Source organism: Furipterus horrens, unplaced genomic scaffold (genome assembly GCF_987537825.1).
Source record: "Furipterus horrens unplaced genomic scaffold, mFurHor1.1.pri manual_scaffold_1, whole genome shotgun sequence".
NCBI lineage: Eukaryota > Metazoa > Chordata > Mammalia > Chiroptera > Furipteridae > Furipterus > Furipterus horrens.
In genome coordinates, this window is record NW_028327171.1 from 105,050,775 (window position 1) to 105,078,542 (window position 27,768).

The window sequence follows — 27,768 nt, forward strand, 5'->3', positions numbered from 1 at the left end:
CGAGTGAGAGGCAACCACACAGTAAAAAAAAAAAAATTTACTTATTGTTTTTCTATTACAGTCCCACCTTTTCCCCCATTCCTCCCCCCCACCTGGCCCACCCCTTCTCCCACAGTCAATCTTCACCTTGTTTATGTTCATGAGTCATTTATATTACTGATTTGCAAATATTATACCATCCTTGCATCCCTGGGATGAATCCCACTTGATCGTGGTATATGATCTTTCTAATGTGTTGCTGGATCTGGTTTGCCAATATTTTGTTGAGGATTTTAGCATCTATGTTCATCAGCAATATTGGCCTGTAGTTTTCTTTCCTTGTGTCTTGACCTGGTTTTGGAATTAGGGTAATACTGGCTCATAGAAAGAGTTTGGGAGTCTTCCCTCTTCTTGGATTTTTTGGAATACTTTGAGAAGGGCAGGCGTTAGTTCTTCTGTAAATGTTTTGTGAAATTCGCCCGCAAAGCCATCCAGTCCAGGGTTTTTGAGTGCTGGGAGTATTTTTGATCACTGTTTCAATTTACCTCTTTGTTATAGGTCTATCCAGGCCTTCTGCTTCTTCTTGGTTCAGTTTTGGAAGATTATATGTTTCCAGAAATTTGTCCATTTTATTTAAGTTGTCATATTTCTTGCCATACAGTTGTTTGTAGTAATTTCTTACAATCCTTTTTTGTTTCTGTGATAGCAGTTGTGATTTCTCCTCTTTCATTTCTGATTTTGTTTATTTGAGTCCTCTCTCTTCATTTCTTGATGAGCCTCGCTACAGGCTTGCCAATTTTGTTTATCTTTTCAAAGAACCAGATCCTAGTTTTATTGATCTTTTGAATTGTTTGTTTAGTCTCTATGTCATTTAATTCTGCTCTGATCTTGATGACTTCTTTCCTTCTACTCATTCTGGGCTTGTTTGTTGTTCTTCTTCTACTTCTTGTAGCTTTAAAATTAGATTTTTTATTTGAGATTCTTCTGTCCTTTTTCAGTAGGACAGAACATTCCTCTTGGGACTGCTTTCGCTGTGTCCCATAGGTTTTGGGCTATTGTGTGTTCATTATCATTTGTTTTCAGAAACTTCTTGATTTTTTCCTTGATGTCATTGTTAACCCATTCACTATTTAATAGTATGTTATTCATTCTCCATGAGTTTGAATATTTCTGAGTTTTTTTCTTGAGATTGATTTCCAGTTTCAAACCATTGTGATTTGAGAAGATGCTTGATGTAATTTCAATTTTCTTGAATTTGTTGAGGCTTGTTTTGTGTCCTACCATGTGGTCTATCTTTGAAAATGTTCCATGTGCACTTGGGGTGAAAAGCTCTCTATATATCAATTGAGTTCTTTTGATCTAGAGTGTTGTTTAATGCCTCAATATGCTTGGTGTGTTTCTTTGCTTTGAAGACCTGTCCATTGTTGACAATGGGATGTTTAAGTCCCCTACTATGAGTGTGTTGCTGTTGATATCCTTCTTGTAGTGTTCCAAGATTTTCCTTACATATTTGGGAGCTCCTATGTTGGGTGCATATATGTTTACAAGGGTTATATCTCCTTGATGGATTGTTTCCTTAAGTATTATGAAATGTCCTTCTTTGTCTCTTTTTATGGCTTTGCTGTGAAATCTATTTTGTCTGATATAAGTATTGCTACCCCAGCTTCTTTTTATGTCCATTTGCTTGGAATACTCTTTTCTATCCCTTCACTTTCAGTCTGTGTATATCTTTTGTTCTGAGGTGTGCTTCTTGTAGACAGCATATATGTGGCACATGTTTTCATATTCATTCCGCTACCCTATGTCTTTTGACTGGAGCATTTAATTCATTTACATTTAAGGTTATTATTGACAGGTATTTATTCATTGCCCTTTGTACCTGTGTTCCCCTCCCTCTCTCTTTTTATTCTTTTTCTTAAAGTATTCCCTTTAGCATCTCTTGCAATGCTGGTTTGGTTGAGATGTATTCTTTTAGTCTTCCTTTGTCTGGGAAACTCCTTATTTCACCTTCCATATTGAAAGAGAGCCTGGCTGGGTAGAGTAGTCTTGGCTGTAGGCCTTTATTTTTCATTGCTTGGAATATTTTTTGCCATTCCCTTCTGGGTTATAGTGTTTCTGTTGAGAAATCAGCTGATAAACTTATCGGAGTTCCCTTGTATGTTAGTTATTTCCTGTTTTTCCTTGCTGCCATTACGATTCTTTCTTTGTCTTTGAATGTTGCCATTTTAATATGGATGTGCCTTGGAGTGGGCCTTCTTGGGTCCATCCTCATTGGGACCCTCTGTGCTTCCTGTACTTGTGAGACATTTTCTCTCCTCATGTTCAAGAAGTTTTCTGTCATCACTTTCTCAATCAGGTTTTCTATTCCTTGTTCCTAGTTTTTCCTTCTGTTATTCCTGTGATATGGATATTATTGCATTTTATGTTGTCTTGCAGTTCTCATAACCATCTTCCTCCTTTTTTTGGTATTTTTTCATTTTGTTGCATTGTTTGGGAATTTTTTTCTATGTTGTCCTCTAACTTACTGATCTGATCATTTAGCCTGCTTTTGATTGCTCCTACTGTGTTCTTCAGTTCAGAAATTGTATTCTTCATTTCTTCCTGGTTCTTACTGATAGTTTTTATGTAGTGTAGTGCTCCATGAGTTTCTTGTAGCTACCCTGGAGTTCTTTGTAGTTCCCCTGGAGTTCGTTGTAATTTTCTTTGGGTTTGTGGAATTCATTGAGCTTCCTATTATCATTGTTTTGAATTCCATGTCTGATAGTTTTCTTGCCTCTATTTCATCTATCTCTCCTTCTGTGGACTCCTCCTTTCCTTTTGGTGGGTTGTTGTTTCTTCTCCCCATTATAAGTGTCTGTTCTTGTTTGTTTCTGCTCCTTAGATTGATCTGCTTTTGTTTTCTGCCTTTTTGGTGTGACCTTCTGTGGTAGGAATCTGTGTTATTTAGTGATGCAGACTCCTTGATCTCCTTAACTTGATGCTCTTGGGGTGCCCTTCATGCCTTTTATTTGGACTCTCTAGTAGTATTTTGGTTTTGGTTGTTGTGTTCCTCTTTGGTGGGTCCTTCCCTTAAATTAGCTGACTGAGAGTCACTCTGCACACTTCAGACAGTTGTTCAATTGCCTCTGGCTGATGCCTCTTGTAGGAGAGTACTGTAGTCTGCTTATGAGATTTCTCCCGTAGTACTGGGGTTGAGTCTGCCCTGGGATCTGGTCTGCTGCTCCCCCAGCTCTTTCTCCAGAACCAGCACCCAGAGTTTTTCAAAGCTCCTCTAGTTCACTTCATCCTCTTTTGGCCACAGCCCAGGTCAGGCATGGCAAGTGTGCTTTTTCCCACCAGACAGCAGGTGGGCTGGGGCAGTGGGAGGGTGTGAGGGCTGGGTGGTATTCCCCTTCAAGGGCGGGTGGGCAGGGCTGGCGCGCTGATGGGGGCATTTCCTTGCGCTGGGCGGGTGCTCCTGCTGGGGCACTAGGGGTGGTAGGGGCGGTGGGGCGAGTGTGCCCCTGTGAGTGGGCTCCTGCGTGTGCATTCCTCAAGGATCTTGCCTCACCCCTAACTTTTTCTCTCTGATCCGCAAAAAACAATCAATAAGTACACACACACACACACACACTCTCTCTCTCTCTCTCTCTCTCTCTCTCTCTCTCTGCTCCCACCCTCCCAGAGCCAGACATCACCTGGCCAACTCCACCTCTGCCAGTGTGCACAGCATGGATCTCTGCCTGTCACTGCTCTCAGGGGAGTCCCAGGGGCAGTGAAAATACTTCTGTTCCACCAGCCACTGCCTAGGTTGCCAGGCCAACCATACCTTGCGTCTCTCCTGTGTTTCCTCTGCGAATTTCACCACACAGGTCACTCAGAGGCAGCCTCCTCTGCCGCCAGCAGCGTCAGGGTTCAACTCCTGCCACTTCCCAGATGTTAACTGAAATGCTCTGTCCATATTTATCTGAAACTATACACCAATCTCGGGAGCAAGCAAGGGCATTCTCTCCTCACTCACCCACCATCTTCCAATCCCCAAGAAAGTGTTTTTATATAGATTTTAAAATTGTAGTCAGAGAATATGGCATGATACTAGTTATGAAAAATTCACTGAGATATGCTTTATAATTAGACATACACAATTAATTACTATACAGTTCCAAGTGTGCTGAAGAAGAATGTACAATTTCTGTTACTCAAAGGTCAAACTCAAAATTGTTATTTTTACTTTGTACTGTCTAAATCTTTACTTAAGATTTTGTTGTTTGATTTTTCAATTCTGAGAGAGGTGAGTTAAAATCTCTAACATTATGGATTTTTCATTGTACTTATGTTTATGTCTGCTATATAAATTTTAAAACTCAAATAAACAGATCAAGGTGGTTCGTAGCATTAATCAGATCATCTGTGATTTTACTTGTATTTGACTAGTGCCACTGGTTCCTGAGAGAGGAAATTTTAATAAGATGGTAATCGAATTAAAATTTCCTAAGATGGTAATAGTATTGTCTACTTTTTACTTTAATTCAACCTTGTTTGTTTTATATATTTTGAGGCTTTATTACTAGGCATTCATTATATCTACTGTAGAGAGCATATAGTTGGGTCTTACGTTTTTTATCCAGCCTTATATCATTTAGTTGGAGTGTTTAGTTCATTAATATTAAATGTAGTGGTGGTTTGGGTTTAGGTATAACAATTTATTTTTGTTTTCAGTTGGTCCTGCCTGTCATTTTTTTGCCTCCCCCCCTTTTGCCTTCCTTTGGATTATTTTAACACTTTCATTAGAATTCCATTTCAATTTACATATAAGCACTTTATCTTCACATAATTTTTATTAGTTGCTCTAGGGATTACAATATACTCTTAATTTTTCACAGTCTGTTAGAGTTAATATTGTTACACTTTATATAAAATATAGAAACCTCTCAACCATATAGATTTGTTTACCTTCATCCACTTTCCCTTATGCAATAGTTATATGTATTACATCTAAAAACATTGTTATAAATTTTGCTTTAAGTAATCTTAAGTATTTTTTTAATGAAGAGAACATTTTTGTATGTTTTTCTTCTATTATTTTCAGTGCTTTTTATTTGTTTCTGAAGATACAAAATCATTTAGCCTTTCTTGTAGTGAAAATTAATTTACATATCTTTTACTTATTTGAAAATTCCCTTTTGTGCTTCCATTCTTGAAGGACAATTTTGCTGATTATAAATTTCTGGGTTTATTCTGTGTGTTGTTTTTAAGGTGCTGAACAGTCTAAAGCTGTTCTTCCACTGTCTTCTGTCTTACATAGTTTCTTAATGAGAAATTTGTAGTGTTTTGCTTTTTGGTTCCTCTGTATGTAATGTGTCAGTTTTTTTTCCTCTGGCTGTTAAAAAAAATTTTTTTGTATCTTTTATTTTCAGCAATTTGACTGTAATGTGCCTAGGCTTATTTCAGATTTATTCAAGTAGGGCTCTACTGAGCTAAAGAGCTTCTTAAATTTATAAATTTATATATTTCACAAAATTTGAGAAAATTTCAGGCTTTTATTTCTTCAAATGTTTTTCTGCTCTATCCTTTCTCCTCTCTTTCTGGGACACCAGTTACTGCATACAGAATTTGTGGCATTGTCCCACTTGTCTCTAAGCCTCTATTTTGTTTTTGTCAATAATTATTTTCTCTGGATTTCTAATTGGATAATTCCTATTGAACTATTATGTATTTAGTTGCTCTTTTCCTCTGTAATCTTCATTTAGCTATTAAGCCCATAAGTTATTTTTTAATCAGATATTTTCACATTTAGTACTTTTTATATCTTCTGTCTCTCTGCTGATATCTCCTCTTTTCATTCATTATGAGCATTTTCTTTTGGTTTCCTTTAAACATTGAGCTTAGTTATTATAGCTTTAAAATTTTTATCTGATAATACCAACATCTGCTTCACCTTGAAGTTGGCCTCTGTTCATAAGAATGGCTTACATTTTCCTGTTTCTTCATATGTCTGATAATTTGGACTGTATCATACATATTGTGGACATTATGTTGTACACACTATATATACTATTTTGTTGCCCCTTTCCTCCTTAGCCATGTGTTCCCTAAGAAGGGAAACTCTATATAGATTCATTATTTTTCTACAAATCAAAATTTCCTATATAATAGGCTATTAGTGTTTCCTGTATATAGGCTAATAGTGTTATTGTCTAATACTCAGGCTATTGGAAAATGGTGGGATAAGAGGGATGGTGGCCACAACCATTGAGGCCAGATTAGCACCTTTTTCACTTGAGAGCAGCACTGTGATGACATTGTTTTTGTTGTAACTGGTTTTTCCTAAGGCTGCAGACATTAATTTTCTTTCTTAGTAAGTTGTAATAATTTCAAATATATATTCTTCAATCATAATGCCCTCCACTAAAGACACACACAGACACACATATTTACATATGTGATCCTAAACCAAATCCCATTAAATACTTAATAGTGCAGTTATCGATTAAAAACAGGGCAAAGATGTCAACTGTAAAAAACTTAACTTTCCTGAAAATACTACCCAATGTCATTAGACTTGGAAAAGAAATGTAATATCTAAAAACTTAGGAAGTGTTTAAGATTATAATTACTTTTTGATAATGTAATTGCACACCTAAAAAACACAACTAATTAGTAATACTATTAAGTATAACATGAGAATTCTGTATACAGAACAGAGTATACTCTGGCACCGCTTATAGGTGTTTTGGTCAACTATGGACTGCATATACAATGGTGGTCCTATAAAATTATGATGGAGCTGAAAAATTTCTGTCACCTAATGACATGGCCATTGTAAAATTGTAGCTCAATGCATTACTCACATATGATGATGATGCTGTAAGCGAATCTACCTGGTTGTCACTCATATAAAATTATGGCACATACAATTATGTATATGCTGTAATACATATAATCAATATTTTAATAATTCATATATTTACTTTTTATTGTTATTTTAGAGTTTACTCTTTCTACTTATGAAAAATTTGCTCTAAAACTGTATGCCATGTTATACTGTCAGTGACCTCATACACCTCATGTTTAAAGTTTCTCTTGATTGCACCATTTTCTCTTGTGCTTGATTAATCTCATGTTATTTTGTTTATCATGGCCGCTAAGCATACAAAATCCACCACTAATGTTGTCACAAAAATCTATGTTGAGTAATTGACCTGGGAATGAAATTTAAAGTGATTCGGGACTACAAAGGTAGAAAATCAAGGATAGTTATTGCTTGCCAGTCAGGCACGTCCCATTCCATCAACGCTACAATCTTGAAGAATAACAAAGTAACAGAAGCTGATACTGGATCTGCTTCATTAAAGACAGTGAGACCAACCAAAATTCTAGATGGAACTACTATATCAGACATGGAGAAACTTCTAATGACCTGGATTGAAGAACAGACCTCAAAGCAGATCCTTCTCAGCGCCATCATGGTCACAAAGTACATCGTTTGTTTACAATATTGAAAGAAGAGTCTGGCCCTGACTCCAATGTTGAATTTACTGGGTGGTTTAAACTATTCAAGAATCATTATTCATTACATAATGTGAAAGTGAGTAAGAAGTTTGCAAGTGTTGATTTGAAGGCTGCTGAAGAATTTTTGCAAACTAGGTAAGTTGATTTTGGAGGAAAATTATTTGATGGAGCAAATTTTTAATATGGAAGAAACCTCCCTAATCTGGAAATCGATTCCAAAGGTCTTGTCATCCATAAGGAGGCCAAGTTAATGTCAAATTTTAAAGCTTTTAAGGACAGGATAACAGTCTTGCTTGGGAGCAATGTTTCAAGCTACATATTGAAACCTGTTGTGATCTGGCACAATGAAAACGCCAAGGCCTTCAAGTATATGAATAAGCACACATTGCTGCTGTACTTGCAGGAGCAATAAGAAGCTGTGAATGACCCAGCTGCTTTTCCAGGATGCCCTCCTGAATTTTTATGTCAGAAAAATGAACAAGTTTTGTTGGGACACTTTCATACCTTTTATGATTTGGTTCATTGCTGGTAATATTCCCAGGCATCCTGCTTTTATTGGCAATCTTTATCCTGATAGCAAAATGATGTTTCTTTTTTAAATATCATTCCTTGGATTCAGCCAATGGATCAAGGTGTTATAGCAGGTTTTGGTATTAGGGTAGTGCTGATCTCATAGAGTGAGGTAAGAAGTATTCCCCTTGCTTCTATCCTGTGAAAGAGATTGTAGATAATTGGTATAATTTATTACTTAAACATTAGGTAGAGTTCCCATCTGGGCCTGATGCTTTATTTTGGAAGGTTATTGATTATTGATTCAATTTCTTTAATTGATACAGGTCTGTTCAGATTGTCTATTTCCTCTTGTGTGAGTTGTGGCAAATGGTGTCTTTTAAAGAATTAGTTCATTTCATCTATATTATCAAATTTGTGGGCATAGAGTTATCCTTTTTATGTCCATGGGATCTGTAGTGATGTCCTCTCTTTTATTTCTGTTATTAACCATTTGTGTCCTTTCTCTTTTTTCCTTATTTAGCCTGGCTAGAGGCTTATCTATTTTATTGAACTGTTTTCCAAGAATCAGGTTTATGTTTTCTTGATTTTCTCTGTTGATTTCTTGTTTTCGATTTCACTTACTTCTGCTCTAATTATAATTCCTTTTTTTCCCCCCTGTTTACCTTAGATTTAATTTGCTCTTCTATTTCCAGTTTTTTAAAGTGGGAACTTATATGATTGATATTATATTTTTCTTTTTTATAATTATGCACTCAATGTTATAAATTTCCCTCTAAGCACTGCCTTTGCTCCATCTCACAAATTTTAATAAGTTGTGTTTTCATTTTTTAGTTCAAGATATTTTAATTTTTCTTTTAATATTTCTTCTTTGATTCTTGTGTTACTTATAAGTGTGTTTTTGTATCTCCACATAGATACTGAAAGCTGTGAGGAGCATTATTACCACTCATACAACAATGAAAAGCTGGAGGAACTGCAAATTAATAACTTTTATTGAACTCATTAGAGAAGTAAGGTGGCAGGGCAAATGATTAACTTAAAATCTGGGGAGAAAAAGGTACCTGCAGGGAAGGACAAGATCTGAGCCATTGCTTGTCTAGGGGAGATACCATTGGATGCCATTAACACCAGTAGAAAGATTTAGCAAATGTTATTTTTTGATGACCTGATAGAGGATGAGTATGGTCTAACATGAAACTGTGAAGTCATCTGGGACTACAGACATAGGTCTGTGCACTGTCTTGCAGCATTTTCCTCCATGAATCCTACCAAGCAACAACAGGGGAGATCAAGGAGAATCCTAAGAAAGCTTCCCTAGGGTTATCATTGGAGAAAGGAAACAGCAACAGAAGTTGAATGTCCCGTTTCATCTCCTGACATGTTATATCTATATGTGTTACAAACCCAACAATCCATTGTTATAATTATTACTTTATATACTTAAATGTCTTTTTAAAGAAGATGACAAAAGAGAATAGATTAAATATATATATTTATAGGATCTGTTACATTAACCTTTTTGCTTATTATTTGTGGTTCTTTTTATTTGTTCCTGTGGATTCAAGTTACTGTTTCTTGTCATTTTCTTGTTCCCATATAACTTTGTTCCCATCCACCTCCATTGTGTTATTGTCAAAATATTATATATTCCACATTATAATTGTATATATATATATGATTCATACAATTATATTTTAAGTCAGTTAAGAGAAAATTGGAGAAGAAATATGCAATTATACTGTCTATTATTCCATTATTCCCTCAATACACTAGGCACATTCTGCCTCCATGTTGTTTTTAGTGCTCTCCTACCCAAATTATATCCGTTAGAGCTCAATCTAGCTTCTAGGAAGTTGTTGTTTTCTTTTTTATAGAACTCTAGAAAATCTATTGTAATAAAGAAACCACAGTTTAAGTCTCAACTCCTACAACACTTTATGTCTATCTCTCATTTATCTATGGTACCTCATATTGTCACTTTTATATTTGTTTTGTTTAATTTAGTAAACTTTAAGGTTCTTGATGGTCAGTTATTTCTTAGTACCCTGACAATTAATACAGTACTCTGAACATAAGGAGAACATAAAGGAGTATCAATGAATGCAATTTTTTATTGTAATGTTTTACACAATATGGCCTTTAGGCATATTTCAATTACCGACAGGTACAATTATAATCAAAGCAGAAATCCTTCACCCAAATATTAATTTGGGAGTTGGAAATTGAAGTACAACATTAATTAATTAGATAATTTTTTCTGCTGAAATAAGTACATAATACTGATAAATATTGGTTGAAAATAGTAATTGCTATCATATATATAAACAACTGTAGATATATTGTTTTGGTTAATTAATGGCTCAGAAACTATTAGAGAAGCACTGGCTAAAAAAAGACATCACTGTGAAAAGGATGGCTCTCTTTCCTGGCTCTGTCGCTTCCTTCAGTTCTCTCTTTCCCCACTCATTACCAAAACCAGTAATCACCAACCTGCTGTTCCTTATCCCTGAGACCACTGTTCAGAATGAGTCATGAGTCAAAGTAGTCTTTTGTAAGGCGTCACGATTTACATATAATGCCAGCAATTCTTTTCTATATATGATACAGATACTTTTAAGTGGTTTTTTAAATAATGAGAATGATTATGAACAATATTTTATTATTGGTTGCTTCTTTATTGACATAGGGTAAAAGAAAAGGCAATTTTAGAAAGCATGCCATGGAGCAGATAAGACATGTTTTATGCAGATACCCTACCACTAAATAAAATAATTGCAACTATATTGATATCCTGTTTCAATTTGGATGTGCCATTCTAAAGTTATCCTGAATATTTAAACATATATGTTGTAAACACCTGTTTATAATAGGTATCTGTGTCTATAGTAAACAACTGTGGCAATCTGAGAATAAGTAAGGGTACTTACTAAAATATATAAAAGCAAATATATTATCTAAAAACATCAATTTTATTAAAATGAGGCAGACTATAAGCAAAAGCATAAATAGATATGTTAGATGCAGAAGTACTTTTGTTTACATTTCATACTTTTTGATTCTTTAATCAAAATCTCATAGAATCTAAACAATACAACCTTTCCCCTACAAAAAACTATTATTTTTTTTATATGCAAATAGAATACAGCATTAAATTTACTTTTTAAAACCATGAAATGTGCCATCTGTGTTTATCATCTAATGGGCTTTTCTTTAAATGAACTTTATGAAAATGCAGTGATTTTTGTAGTCTATCAGAAGCTTTGGACTTCCGGCCAAGATGGAGGCTTAGACGGACACGCTAGGTCTCCCTCTACAACTAGAGAGGAATACAACTACTTCAAAACAAAGGATAACTAGAAATTCCAGAAAATAAAACTACACGGAAGCCCAACATATGAAGCTATAAACCAGCGGTGCCATTTGGGCAGGTAAGAGTTAAAGAGGGCAGCGCTGTTTGCTGTCGCACCTGGGACAGCGGCGGGGCGGCGAAAAATCCCGGCGGCAGTCAAGCCCCTGGCAGTGCGCGACCCCAGCGCTGGGGAAAACAGCCACCGCATCGCCTTGAACAGTGAGGCCCAGGGGGGCGGGAGGACGGATCCCGGTCTCCTGGCTGAATAACTGTGTGAAACCATCTTGGACCCCCGCCCCCAAAGAAAGCACCACAGGGCTGCGAAATAGGTCGCGGACAGGCGCCGGTTGCTGAATTGTGACGCGTACACAGGCACTGCCCCCGACAGCCGGCCCAAGAAAACAAAATGCATCTGTCAAAATGAGGCAGACAACTATAGAAATCCCGGTGACATAGCTCACCAGGCAGCAGATAGAGAACCTGACAGATGAACAGATAAGAAACCTGTCAGAGGCTCAGTTCTGGGCCATTGTTATCAGGTGGCTTACAGAATTCACAAAAGAGCAGGAAAAAGATATGAAAGAAGCGAAAAACATTCATAACGAAAGGAACAAAACCACATACGAGACAGATGGTGAGGAAAAAAAATCCAGAGTTCATTTCAACAAACTGGAATATGGAGAAGGAACAAGAAGTCAACCAATGCAGAGAGAGGAAATGGGAAGCAACAATGAGAGGATCAGAAACCTCTGGGACAGCTATAAAAGGCCCAACATAAGAATCATTGGTTTGCCAGAGAGTGAGGAAGATGAACTAGAACTTGAAAAATTGAGTGAAAATATAATAAAGGAGAACTTCCCAGACTTGGGGAAGGGAATAGACTTGCAGGTTCAGGAAGCAAGGAGAGTTCCCAAGAGACTGGACCCAGGGAGAACCACTCCAAGCAAGACACATTATAATCAAAATGTCAAAAATTAAAGATAAAGAGAGAATCTTAAAAGCAGCAAGAGAGAAGAAAAGAATTATGTACAAAGGGGTCCCAATTAGACTATCAGCTGACTTCTCAAGGGAGACCCTACAAGCAAGAAGGGACTGGCAAGAAATATTCAAAGTAATGAAAATCCAAAACCTACAACCACGAATACTCTATCCAGCGAAATTGTCATTCAGAATAGAAGGACAGAGAAAGTGTTTCCAGGACAAAATAAAACTGAAAGAGTTCATTAGATCCAAACCACTGTTATATGAGATGTTAAAGGGACTGGTTTAAAAAACAGAAGCTAGGGAGATGAAACAAAGGCAAACTAAACAGGCAACGAGAGTGGAAAAGGAACTGTGGGTACGGGAAGCATATTGGGGGGAGGTCAACAGGGAGGGGGAGGGGGGAGAGGGAGGGAGATGATATAGGAATTGGGGATCATGGTAGGAGGGAATCAAATAGATGGAGAGAGGTTGGGAGGAACTGTATGCACAACTAATGGACATAATCTAAAAGGGGGGGACAATTGGAGGGAGGGGGGCCACCGGGTGGAGGGGAGCAGAGGGAAGGGAAATTGGCACAAATGTAATATTTTAACCAATAAAACACATTAAATCTGAAAAAAAAAAAAAGAAGCTTTGAATAGCATGTTTTTCTACATATGAATGGGGTTTTCTTGTATCATGGATAATATGTTGAGTCTAGTATGAATTATCATAGTAATACATTATATTCTGTACATAAATATATGTGTGTTTTCAATTCAAAAATTGTTTATCTTGAAAGTTAAATAATTAACATAATCTTCCATAAGACTATATACATGGAGAATATAAAGCAATACAGATTTGATAAGTCTACATATAATTTTATTGATTAGATAGCAGTCAATTGTTAGGATATAATAATGTGTTTACAAATTCAACAAAAATGTTAGGCTGCCTAGACGTGTTTATCCTATTAGTAAAAAAAAACACATAATCACATCATCATTTATTTTTTATACTTCTTTAGTCCCAACTTTTTAATTCTCATGGATGATTAGAATTTAAATCAGATTTAATAAAATTCTCTTTCTTTAGGAAAAAGCCAAAGAGAAGGAAGAAAATCTGAATCTTGTAAACCAATTCTTAAAGTAGAATACAAGACCTGTAGAAACAGGTATGTATTTTTACTTTGGGGAACATGGGAAGATATAATAAAGACAGATAATTTTTAATGTTCATATTGTTTATTTTTACATGATTATATTACCTAGCTGAACCCTTTACATGAAGAATAACAGATTTATTATTGTTTAATAAACATCTATGATAATCATTATTATGAATATTACATATAACAATTTAATTATTTTAAATTTTCTATGAATATTCAGATGACTATTATATACATTAATTTTAACAACGTAGGACTTTTTGTCCATGCATATTACAAGTAATATCATTTAACATTATCAAGAAGAGCTATTTACCTGTTGGTATTGTACATGAAAGAATTAAATACATAATTAGACCTCTGTACTTTAGGTTTTGCATTCTGAAATTGAAAAGATTATAGTTAGTTTACCCTAGTTCGGTGGCTCAGTTGGTTGGAGTGTTGTCCCATACATCAGAAGGTTGTGGCTTTGATATCCAGTCAGGGCATATGCTTGTGTTGTGGGTTGGAACCAGTTGGGGCATATCCAGGAGGCAAATAATTGATGATTTTTAAAAAAGAAAGAAAAGATTACGGTTAGTTAGAAAGATAAATAGCTATGTATATTGACATAAAAATAGTACTAAAATTTAACATATAGAAAATTAGGAGACTTCTAGTCAAGACAGAGACATAGGTAACCACACTTTGCATCCTTGCACTATCATAAGTATCACAACTAACCTCAAAGAACAAAACACTCAGAATTGCCAGGAAATTGAACTGTATGAAAGTCCAACAACCAAGGACTTAAAGAAGCCATATCCATCCAGATGAGTAGGAAGGGCGCAGATGGGGAGCTGGGCGGAGAGAATGTGGTGTGGTGGCAGCAAGATGGTAGATAAAAATTGGGAGGGATACCTGGGCAGTGAGTGATCCCAGCCCCAGACCAAGCTGCGCAGCCCAGGGTTCCAGTGGCGGGAAAATAAAGCCTCATAACTTCTAGCTATAAAAAACAGTGGGGGTTTGGGCCATGGAAGAAACTGCCAGTCTCTCAGGAGAGTACATTTAAAGGGCCTGCAGAGTCCTAGATCATACACAAACCCATCTATTAAGAGAACCACCACCAGGGCAACAGCTAGAGAGGCTCCAGTTGCATTAGGGAGGTGGGTGAAGTGACTGGGAACAGGGCAAGTGCAAAGCAAGCCTCAAGCAGACCAGCAGTGGCATTGTCCCCTCTCCAACCCCTACCCCACATACAGAGCCACAAAACAGAGAAGTGGGTTGCCCTGCCCTGGCAATCACCTACAGCTCCGCCCCATACAACAAATGCTCCAAGACAGGGAATCAAAGCAGCTCTACCGAATACACAAAAACAAACACAAAGAGGCTGCCAAACAGAGGCAACAAGAAATATGGCTCAAATGAAAGAACAGAACAAAGCCCCCCCAAACTTTGCAGGCAAGAAGGGACTAGCAAGAAGTTTCCAAAGTGATGAAAAGCAAGGACCTACAACCAAGATTACTCTATGTAGAAAAGCTATCATTCAGAATGGAAGGGCAGGTGAAGTGCTTCCCAGACAAGGTAAAGCTAAAGGAGTTCATCATTACCAATCTCTTATTATATGAAATGTTAAAGGGACTTATTTAAGAAAAATAAGATCAAAACTATGAACAATAAACTCACAACTATTAACAACTGAATCTGAAAAACAAACTAAGTAAGCAGCTAGCGCAGGAACAGAATCATAAGCATGGGGATCATTTGGAGGGTTATCAGCAGGGAGGGGGGAAAGAGGGGAATGGGAGAAAAGGTACAGGGATCAAGAAGCATAATTGGTAAGTACAAAATAGATGGGGATGTTAAGAATAGTAGGAAAGGGAGAACTCAATATTCATGAACCATGGACAAGAACTAAGGGAGGGATTGCTGGAGAGAAGAGGGGTATGGGCAGCTGAGAGCGAAGGAGGAAAAATTGGAACAACTGTAATATCATAATCAATAAAATATACTTAAAAAAGAAAAAAAATTTAATAGAATTCTAGCCTGTGTATATAGCAGCCATATCCTATATATCAGCAATGTACTTTTTACTTGCAATGATTAGTGGTAATACAGTCATCCAGAATTACTATAATTCCAGATCTTGCTTAAACTTTAATTTTATTTTTACTCTAAATTAGATAACCCTACTTTGTATTATTTACCTGCTTACACTAGAGTGTTTTCTTGGCATCATTGGTACATTTGTGTGTTTATACCTGCTATTATAAAGATTTAATAGTATAAAATTATGGTCAATTTAACCAGTTCACTTATGTATATATAGTTTACTTATATAAAATTTATATAATACACACACACACACACACACACACACACACACATATAGTGTAATTTGTTTGGTGTACTAAAATGAGAGAATACTTCCTGATTTTGAATCCGTTATTGTCTAGTAGCAGAAGTAAGGCCATAAACTTGTGGTTTCTATATAAATTGTGAGGTGCTTGTTTAGAGATGTGTTATGAGAGCACAGCAAAAGGGCACCTACATCAGCCAAGAAGGAGCGGAGGAACAGTGAAGAGAAAAATCAGTGAATTTCATTTTGGTTTTCCTTTTGAGATGCCTGAGATGGTACTGAGGAAATGATAGAATGGTGACAGGAAAAGGGAGGAAAAGGGTGAAGGTGGGGAGAAGGTATCTCAGGAATCTAACTTAAAGCCAAGGCAGTGTAAAGTAATGATTAAGATTATTGGCTTCTAGAGTAAGACATCTATATGACCTTGAATTTTTTTACGATTTTATTTTTAGAAAAAGGGGAAGGGAGGGAGGAAGCAAGGGAGAGAAACATCAATGTGTGAGAGAAACATCGATGGTTGCCCCTCGCATTCCCACAGCTGGGGACCCAACACGCAACCCAGGCATGTGCCCCAACCAGGAATCACACCCATGACCTTTCAATTGCAGACTGATGCTTAATCCACTGAGTCACACCAGCCAGGGCTGACTTTGAAATTCTTAATTAACTCTTTTACATTTTAATTTACTCACATATGATGTTTGTGAGGATAAATGAAATAATGCATAAAGTTTGTAATGTTATAAGTTTTATGAATGGCACATAGTGGATTTCTTAATAAAAGAAATTATTATTGTCATCATCATAGACATCACATTGTTAAAATTATAAAAACCCCTAAATTAATGATTTGTTATAGTAATGGTAATCCAACTTTGTGTAGAAGTAATTCTTCAGATTTCTAATGTGGAGTAATTACATACATATTATTAATCATAATTACTATCACCCCCTTTACTGTGTATATTAGTACATTATGTCTATTTGTTGTAATTACTACTGTATTAGAAAAGGAGACTAAAAAGCAGAGGAGCACTGAAGTTAAGTGTTCTGAAAGATATTGCAACAGCAAAATGGGCCATAGTGTAGAAGTGGAAATAAATAGCTATATTTCCACTCCATTCTAAAATAGTTTAGAAACTTTGTGAAATCAAAGTTTGGGATGGCTATGACAAGAGCAGGAACTTCAAAAAGAACTCTACTACTTATGCTGTAGAAATAGGACCTTTTTAAAAATTATATTTTATTGACTATACTATAATATTACAGTTGTCCTGACTTTCCCCCTTTGCTCTTCTCCACCCAGCACCCCCAACTCCCTCAGGCAATCTCCCCAGCATCGTTCCTGTCCATGGGTCATGTGTATAAGTTCTTTGGCAACTCCATTTTCTGTGCTGTACTTTACATCCCCATGGCTATTCTGTAACTACCGATTTTAAAGGACTGCATAGGTAGCAGATGTAGGATCCAGATATATTTTCTGTTCAATTTTATCTAAGAGCAGCCATTCACAGACTTGTTTTGCATTTCCAGGGATGAGCAGTCATTCTGCTCAGAAATTGTTGGTCCCCAGTCACCAATTTGCCTACTGGCACTCCAGCCACGATGGCCTCTTGGTATAATAATTTTATCCTCTTCAAATTAGGAATACTAATGTTTCTACCTGCTACCACTACCATTATCACGTGCCCCATGGTTAAATAAAAATTACTTTCTGCTACTGTTTTAATCCCTTCTTATATGGCCATCTACTGATAGATTTCATGTGTAGTTACTTGAGTTCTCCAAGCCTCAGTACATATACATATCTGTTAAGTATGAATAATAATAGTAGTTCTCTCATTGGGATATCATAAGGATTAAATAGTAAAATATATGTTAAGTCATCTTACAATACCTGGAACATCTTAAATACTTAACAGATGTTATCATTTAATAAACATATTATGTTACACAATTTACTGTTTAATCCTTTTGCCTTCAGTGAGCACAATGTTAATGCTTTTTTCTTTATTATGTTTCACTTATTTTACAAAATAAACACTTAAATAGATTTTTTCTTTTGGTGTACAGTTCTATGGATTTTAACATATGTATAAATTCTCAAAATCACCATCACAACAAGAACACAGCACATTTCCACATTCCCAAAACTGTTTCATGCTATGCCTTATAGTCATACCTTTCCCTGACTCTTAACCTATGGCAACCACTGATCTTTTTTCCATCACGGTGGTTTTAGCTTTTGAGATGTCATATAAATGTAGTTATTTATTATGTAACTTTATGAGGCTAGCTTCTTTCACCAGCATAATGCCTTTGAGATTCATCAAAGTTGTGTATGCTAGTAATTTTATTTATGTTTTCCTTATGTGTTAAAACATTGTAAATTATGTGGTTATTTATTTCTTTTATAATAATCCATCTGATAAGTATCCCATGATACATTTGCATTAGGTATTAAAGAAGACAGTTTTTATGGTACAGTGTTTACCAAGTTGTGTCCTTTTAATCACTGATTGTATTCATGGAAAAAGAGTCTGTAATCAAATAAATTTGAGAAGTCTGAGAAATTCTGGGTTACATAAAAGTAAATTGGATTTTTTATGATTTCTCGGAATCTTTAATATATGGCATGAATTATAAAATTTCAAAGGGGTGATATGGTTTGCAAGTGTCACATTATTAAAAATATTTTTATTTCTTGCAAAACACATGTTGAGTTGTAATCTACAGTTTGAGAAACGTTATACTGGGAATGAAAAACATGGACTTTGGAGTCTGAATTTGAAACTGTCCTGTCACTCACTAGCTGTTTGACCCTGAGCAAGTTATCTAATCTGCATTAATCCCAGACTCCTGAGCTACAAAATGGAGCTAATAATACTTTCCTCATCAGGGTTGAGGATTATAGGGTTTTGAAGATTACATGAAATTTACTTTATATGTACACCTATCATGGTATATGCCAATATATTACCAATATGTATTTTAATCATTCAGTAAATTGTAGTATTTATTACTACAGGCGGTATAGACCATTGTTGAGGAGAATAGGCTTTGAAGTCCGATGTCAACTTTCTTCTGGGTTTTCTGCCTAGTTGTTATTTAACCTCATTAATAAAATGAGGACAATACTTATGAGGATTTCCTGTGATAATTAAATATCTAATGCAATTATCTGTGAGTGGTTCCTTGAGCATTTTCCTGAGTAAGTAACTTTTTATTCAATCATTCAGTAGTTTACAAGGAGGTGAATATATAAAGTTTACGTGCAATGTTTTCTGATGCAGTCATTAAGAGATCAAAAAAGATTTGTTCTCTTTCAATATTAGAAAGGACATATTTTTCATCAGCCTGCGAACCAAGTGTCACTGGTTCGATTCCCAGTCAGGGCACATGACTAGGTTGCACGTCAGGTCCCCAGTTGGGGACATGTGAGAGGCTACCACACAGTGATGTTTCTCTCCCTCTCTTTCTCCTTTCCCCTCTCTCTATAAATAATAAATAAATAAATAAATAAATAAATAAATAAATAAATAAATAAAATTGTTATAAAAAAAAACTCTTGCTTTGTATAGGGAAAACAACTTAAAAAAAAGGACATTTTTCAATGTGCTTACAAAAAAAAGAGAGTAAATTGCTTCTTATGTATGTTTAGATTAGTACTAGGAGATGAGAGTAAATTCACTCACTTTTACATGGAAAAAATAGTTATGGCCTTCATTAATATTTGGAGCAGATATTAAGGTTAGTATGTTTGAAAAGATACTATGTCCTCCAAGTCATGACCCCTGTTTTGAAAAAAAGCAACTAATAAAGGTACAAAAAACCACACTCATTTCATAAAGTGATTTTTAAATCTGGATAAATGTTCTTAATAATATAAGTATATAGCTTATAGAAAGAACAAAAATGTTTCTTGATACCACCATTAGTAGGTTAGTGATTTAAATGTCAAATTACTCGGGGAAAGATTAACTCAAGTCAACTAATGCAGGGCTTAAGGAAAATAAATTAGAGCATTTTTGATTATGTAGCTTACAACTCAAATGTTTATGTCAAAATATTAACAGAATTATAAATAAAAATTACTACAGGCATTTTATATATAGGTATTGTTGATGGCAACTTTTTTTAAAAGTGCTTTTTTGTTTTGTTTTGTTTTGTTTTGTTTTATAGCCAGCATAAAATTAGCGAATGTCCCATTGGTAATGTTTGGTACTTTGTAGAGTATAAAATAGAAGAAAAAGGGAAGTCTTATAGAGTGATTTCTAGAAATAAGTAAATACTTTAACAAATGGATGGAAGTGAATTTTTTAGAGAAGTACATATTCTCAAAGATTTGGTACAATAAAAGTTCTAATTCTTAAAAAAGTTATTTTAGAGAAGAGCATTTCAGTGTGATATTTACTTATTGACAATACTTATCACATATTTTCTTTTATACACATAGACTAGAGACTTGTTTTGAGAAACAAAAGTAAAATATTATGAAGTTATTTCATAACTTTAATAGCTATGATGTCTTATAGTCATCACATGATTAATTGTATGTTACAACAAAAAGAATTTAAAAATTGTTTAAAGTTTAATTTTACAAGCTAAATAGAACTGACTGGCACTAAGTGAAATTGAGAATAAGATCGCATTTATTTTTGGTGAACTATTTTTTACTTACACATTAGTTTTCTCCATCTTTTTGTCATAACCGTTTTCCCATAGAAACTCCATTACATAGAATTATGTTACCTTTTACCATTTTGCCTTTGCCACTGTCACATTTCATTTCATATTGAAATATGCCTCTTTTTTCTTTTAGGAATATGGGGCCCCACATGCCAACTGGTTAATATGATAAACTAACATAGCCTATTTTCTAATGGTAGTGACTTAAAGTTTGGGAACCAACCAATAGTATATGTGAAGATGTCTTTTGGAGTCATTGAGCTCCTCCTCTTCCCTCCAAGCACACTGCCTTTCCCTTCCCCCTACCTCAACACCTTAAGACTGATTCATTAATAATTTTAATGGTGGGAGGGTACATACAGAAAAAGAGGAAATGGTAGAATAGTAAATTGTTGGGTGAGATATTTTGGGCCAGGAAAAATTTTTGTTCTCCTATGTAATTACATTACATAATACATACTATGTAATTACATATTATAAACTCTCCAGCAAGTCTGTTCTTTATTGGCTCAGTCCTGTGACACTCTGTCATCTTCAAGGACTTCACAATCTTATTAACTTTTTTTCCTATGTAGTGAACCATTTATAATATTTTCTGGTGGACTGTCCTATGACAAAGCTTGCAGAAGACCAAGTTTAACCATTATGCATGGAAAAGCAATTACAGTACTTGAAATGGATCATCCTATTGTTGAATTTCTAACTTTATGTGAAACACCCTATCCAAATGGTAAGTACCTAAAAATGAAACTATTAATGTTGAAAAATCATTTTTGAAAAAAGTTCCTAACAAGATTAAGCTTAGATGTTTTTAGTTTCAGCAGATGACAACTACTGTGATACAACAGTGTGAGCTACAGGTGCTGGGGCAGGTTCTGTATCTGTACCTACTTGACAAACAAAGTAAAACAGATGTAGAGCAGCAGTGCTGGAGTTTCAGGTTCAGTACCAGGTAAGTGCTTTAAACTTTGATAAGGATGGTGGAAGCTGAGCTGGGAGAGTCCTAAAGGAGCCCAGGGTGAAATCACTTGGGGAAACTGAGGTCTCTTATAGCCTCTCCTAGACCAGCTCCACCCATTCCATTCCAATGCTAATCAAAGTTAAAGCACTTACCTAGTATCAGTGACCTGTAACTCTGGTGGTGCTGCATATATTTTACATCTGGCTTTGCTTCAGATGCAACTACAGCACCTCTAATTACTCTGGGATTGCTGATGTGTGGTTAGTGATTTATTTCTATTTTGAGGATAATTGCCAGAAAGGTCTTCAGAAAGAGAGGTGCTTATGTTTTTTTATCTTCCCAAATATAAAGACTTTTTGTAAACATAAAAACTGTATGAAAATTATATAATGGAATCTAATGATAATGAAATATTTTAACAATGAAATACAAATATTTAAAGAAGTGAAACATAAGGAATTATGTGTTTATGATTAAAACAACATAGTGTATATATACATTACCACGTTTTCAAGAGGGAACATAAGGGGAAGGAGCACTGGACTTAGAAATTTGGATAAGGGAAATATCTGGGTTGATATTTAGCTCTGCCATTTACTAGCTGTATGACCTTGGGTACGTCACTCTACATTTATGAGTTTTATTTATCATTTTTAGACAGAAAATAATAATATTGATTGCAAATGATTATTGGAAGACTAAGATGAATGTACTTTATAAACTATGTGAATTTTATTAGATATTAATTAGTTTCCAATCTTTAATTTCATATTTAAAAATGAGTTAAGTTGAAAGGAGATAATAATCAATGTGACATTTTATTTCTAGAGTCGCTGGGGACAGACCACTGATCTGTGTTGTTAATGAAAAAATATATATTGGATGCTTCTATATGACCTCAGTACTGTAAGAATTGGTTGAGAATACAGATGAAATATGAAATTGATCTCTGATGTCAAGTTATATAAAATCTAGTCAGATGAGGGAGATAATTATGACTTAAGTTTAAAAAACATCACATCTTAAATGCTGAATTATATAAAAACTCTGACTTATAATTTAAGGCTAGTCAGATAGTTGACTGAAATATTCATGCAGAGCCTGTGGAAAAGAGGAATTTAGATAGGCTTTGAACAATGACTTGAGCCTTGAAAAAGGATATTGGGTAAAGGTTTTAGCAATTGTGAAGTTTTTTAGTGTGAGGTCAATTTAGAGAAAAAATCGAAAGCCTTTTGGAGGTATTTGGAAATAGGAAGCTAGAGAGGAATTCTGAGGAAATACTAAGATGGAGAAAATAGTGTTTTAGTAAGATTTACCCAACAGGAGTGTGTGGGTTTGAAGACAGAGGGGGACACTGAAATCCAAAAAAATTCCAGATTTCAACTGGGAGGCTTTTGTGATAATGTGCTTTAAAATGATCAAGATCTGAACTTCTGGCTAAGACGGAGGCATAGGTAGACACACTTTGCCTCCTTGAACAACCATAAGAAGAATCACAACCCACCTTGAAACAAAAAGCAACAAGAACTGCCAGAAAACCAAACTGTATGGAACCAAGGATTTAAAGAAGAAATATTCATCCAGACAGGTAGGAGGGGTAGAGACAGGGAGCCAGAGCAGAGAGATCCCAGTAAGGCAGTGGTGAGGTGACAGCAGCAAGGCAGAGTCAGTGGCTGGCAGAACCAGTGGTCCCACATTCACGTGTGGCAGACAAAAGCCAGGAGGAACACCTGGGAAGTGATCCCAGCCCCAGGCCAGATCACACAGCCCAGGGTTCCAGCACCAGGAAAATAAAGCCTCATAGCTCTGGCTGTGAAAACCAGTGGGGTTTGAGTGTGGTGGAATAAATTGCCTATCTCTCAGGAGAGTCCATTTAGAGGGCTCCCACAGTCCTAGAATGCATGCAAAGTCACCCACTCTGGGAACCACCACCAAGACAACAAGTAGAGGGGTACCAGTTGCATACAGGAAGTGGGTGAAGTAACTGAAAACTCGGTGAGTGTCAAGCAAGCAGCATTGTTCCCTCTCCAACCCCTCCCCTACATACAGCTCCACAAAGCAGTGAAACTGGTTGGCCCACACTGATGAATACCTAAGACTCTGCCCCTTACAATGTAACAGATGCACCAAGACAAGAGAGTCAAAGTAGCTCTACCTAATACAGAGGAAAAAAAAAAAACAGGGAGGCTGCCAAATTGAAGAGACAAAGAAATATGGCCCCCAAAAAGAACAGATCAAAACTCCAGAAAAAGAACTAAATGAAATGGAGATAGCCAACCTATCAGACGCAGAGTTCAAAACACTGGTTATAAAGGTGCTCAGAGAACTCATTGAGTACGGCAAACACATAAGGGAAGAAATGAAGGCTACACTACTGAAATAAAGAAGAATCCACAGGGAACCAATAGTGAAGGAAAGGAAGCCTGGGTTTAAATCAATGATTTGGAACATAAGGGAGAAATAAATAGCCAACTAGTATGGAATGAAGAAATAAGAATTCAAAAAACAAGGAGAAAATAAGAATACTCTGGGACATCTCCAAAAGTGCCAACATCTGAATCATAGGGATGCCAGTAGGAGAAGGGGAAGAGCAAGAAATCAAAAACTTATATGAAAAAATAATAAAAGAAAACTTGCCTAATTTAGTGAAAGAAATAGAGATACAAGTCCGGGAAGCACAGAGAGTCCCAAAAAAGTTAGACCCAAAGAGGATGACTCCAAAACACATTATAATTAAAATGCCAAAGGCTAAAGAGAAAGAATTGTAAAAGCAGCAAGAGAAAAGTAGAGAGTTACTTACAAAGGAGTTCCCATAAGACTATCAGTTGATTTCTCAAAAGAAGTCAAGAAGTATTCAAAGTGGTGAAAAACAAGGACCTACAACCAAGATTACTCTATCCAGCAAAGCTGTCATTGAGAATGGAAGCGCAGATAAGTGCTTCCCAGAAAAGGTAAAGCTAAAGGAGTTCATCATCACCAAGCTCCTATTACATGAAATGTTAAAGGGACTTATTTAAGAAAAAGAAGAAGATTAAAACTATGAACATTAAAATGATGAAAAACTCACAACTATCAACAACTTAATTTAAAACAAACAAGAGAAACAAACTAAGCAAACAACTAGAACAGGAACAGAATCATAGATAACGGAAATCATTTGGAGGTTATCAGTGGGTAGGGGACACGGGAGAATGGGGGAAAATGTACAGGGATTAAGAAGCATAATTGGTAGGAACAAAATAGACAAATGGATGTTAAGAATAGTATAGGAAATGGAGAAGCCAAAAAACTTACATGCATGACCCATAGACATGAACTAAGCGGGGAATTGCTGGAGGGAAGGTGGGTACCAGGTGGAGGGAGTCAAAGGGAAAAAAAAGTGGTACAACTGTAAAAGCATAATCAATAATATATACTTAAAAAATAAAATAGTCAAGATCTGAAACAAAGTACTGCCATAGGAATAGAAAGAGGAAATACCACCAAATTTGGTCAAAATTGGATTAAGAGTGACATGATAGGTGAGTCAAAGATGACATATTTTAAGAATAGTGATTTCATGTGTAGTAATAACAGGTTTTTGAAGGAGAGAAAGATAAATCTGATTATGAAATTGTTTAGAGAACAGAAAAAAGAGAAGAAAAGGTCTTTAATATTTATTTGTGAACATCAGAGTATACATGTTCTCTGGAGTTAGACAATGAATGATAAAGAAACAAAGGAAGAAAGAAATAACAGGGGACCAAAAGCTGAACTTTTGAAAATTCCTCCAATTAATGAGCCTGGAGAAAGAAGATGTGTGTGCCAGTAATAAAAACTCAAAATGTGTGGTTGCAAAGATCAAACACTATGTGTGTGTTTATGTATAAATTTCTTGTACATCAGTAGAAATATTAGTAATATTAAATGAATTATAAATGTAGTGTAACCATGTCTAATCACTTCCCAGCCGCATATACGTCTGTTTTTTTAGGGAAGTGGTATTGAGAATGGAGCTTTTTATTTGTTAGGGACTAAGAGAAATAGTTTAACTTTACTCAGTAAAATATAAATGTACTTTATTAACAAGTTTTAATTAAAATAATACATGAAAGTGCCGGAAAAGTGCCCTACAATACACAATAGTATATAATGAAAACTTTCTCTCTGCCCTTCCAGAAGGAACACTATTATTAAATTTCTTATGTAGTCTTCCCCAAATAATCTATGCTTACCAACAGATGATATTCCTCAAGAGGGGAGAGAAGAATAAGAGGAACCAGTAGTATAAAACCAGTGTTCTTCATCTGAAAAACAAAACAAATAAACAAAAACAACCTAGAAGTATTGAAACAATGTCGAAAAACAGGCATACCGAAGAAGAGGGAAAGACTCTCATTTTGAGAACAGTTTGAGTAGCCAACATACTCAAATATAGTGCATGCTATCACAAGGATATACACCCGAACAACAGCATGCTCCTTCTGAATTTTGGGGGTTTTGGTTTTAGTTTTTGTCTCATAGCATGTAATCTCTGAAGAGGCTCTATAGCTTCTCAGGACTGGAAGGTCTATGAAAGCCATCTGTTTCAGTTTCCCATCCAATACTTAATATTATGAACAAAATTACTGCCTAGTGATTATTGAATTTATAATTAAATACCTCTTAATCTGGCCAGCAGAAACTACTGGTATAATGAAAGCAGATTTAGAATAAAAAACTCAGTTAAAATTTCAGCCCTGGCACCTACTAGCTTTGTAAACTTGTGCCAATCTTATAACCTTTTTGGACCTCAATATTCCCTGTAAAATAGAAGCACAGTAATACCTGCTATAGCTACTGAGAATCAACTGTCATATATGTAAAATGTTTTTGTAAATATCTCTTCTTTAAATTAAGAATAACACTTTAATTTTGGCTTCCCCTTTTAGTCCTTTATTATATATGAAAAACAATGTTGTCCCTGACCACTACAACTAAATTAGTGCTCCCACACCAACCACAAGTCATTTCTTATACCATCACCCATGTTATTTTTTTCATAGCTCACATTATTTTCTGAATTAATCTTACTGGTTTACTTGTTCATGTCTTGTATACATTCCTAGAATGTAAACCCCATGAGAAAGTGGACCTTGTCCATCTTATTCTCCATATTCCCTTTGTTCCTACAAAGTTTCTGGAACACACTGAAGAAAGGAAGGGAGGAAAGGAGAATGGGAGAGTTGAATGTTAAGTACTTGAAAACACTAGACTATCCATAGATTCTCTGCTTTTTTGAGGTGTGTACCCTTGGGCGCATTGTAGACAATCTTTAAATATATGTTCAATCACACTGAATTGAAGTAAAATTTTTAGTATGAGTGTTGCTTTCATAGGGAGATAAATATGTATCAGACATCAGAGAAGCAGAACTACTAGTATATTTCCTTGTAGACATGAAATTAAATCTAAAATATAAGATATGGAAGAATAAGATAAGTGTTTGTGAGAAGAAGATGACAGGCTCACTCTACTCAAATAATCTACCATCACCACCTCATTATTTTTGAGATATATTTAACACTGTGCTATGCAACTTCTTATTTTTCCTTGTTCCCTGTAATGGTCATAAACATTAAGTTTGAGAAATACATTTCTTTAAAAATGCTCTTGGTACTTCTTATTTTGGCACATATTTTGATCTTCTCGAAGTATTTAAATAACATTTGTACAGCAGATAAAGGAAATGCAAGTTTGGTGATTTTATAAAATATGAAATATGAAAACCTTTTTTTTTTTAACTTGTAGAATTTCAAGAACCCTATGCAGTCGTAGTACTTCTGGAGAAAGATCTCATTGTAGTTGATCTGACACAGAGCAAGTAAGTTATCCATGTTCAGAATAAAGCAGACTGTTTTTAAAATCTATTCATTAGAGTTAAAGTACTGGAAGACATAAATCATTGACATTAGTATTGGGTTGGCTAAAAAGTCCATTTAGTATTTTCCATAAAATAAATGACACATTTTTCATTTTCACCAATAACTATTGATTTGAATATTTTGAGTGTCAGCTATATCTTGCTTGTAGTGGGCAGAGGCCGGGGCTGCTGCTAAACATCTTCCAATGCCTAAGACAGCCCCACAGCAAAGAATTATTTGTCCAAAATTTCAGTAGTACCAAGAACTTCACCAACTTTTTACATGTTTAATCAGTCACAGCACCTTCTCCATATACTGCACAAATCTCTTTTGTGCATTTCAGTGGTGTTTTTACCTTTCTTGAAATAATAAAGCACAATACACCAGAAATGTTGTGTTTCTTCTTCCATCTTCAATATGAAAATGGCT

General features: G+C 35.5%; 1 protein-coding gene across 5 annotated transcripts in view; it reads left to right on the top strand.

Annotated features, from left to right (window-relative positions):
- Positions 1 to 27,768, top strand: part of STXBP5L (syntaxin binding protein 5L) — a 344,728-nt gene that overhangs the window by 145,004 nt on the left and 171,956 nt on the right. For all 5 annotated transcript variants that reach the window (XM_090265844.1, XM_090265853.1, XM_090265871.1 and 2 more), the window contains exons 9-11: positions 13,394 to 13,472; positions 21,072 to 21,226; positions 27,227 to 27,299. In XM_090265844.1, the coding sequence (XP_090121970.1) occupies positions 13,394 to 13,472; positions 21,072 to 21,226; positions 27,227 to 27,299 (307 nt within the window). The remainder of the gene's footprint in view (positions 1 to 13,393; positions 13,473 to 21,071; positions 21,227 to 27,226; positions 27,300 to 27,768) is intronic.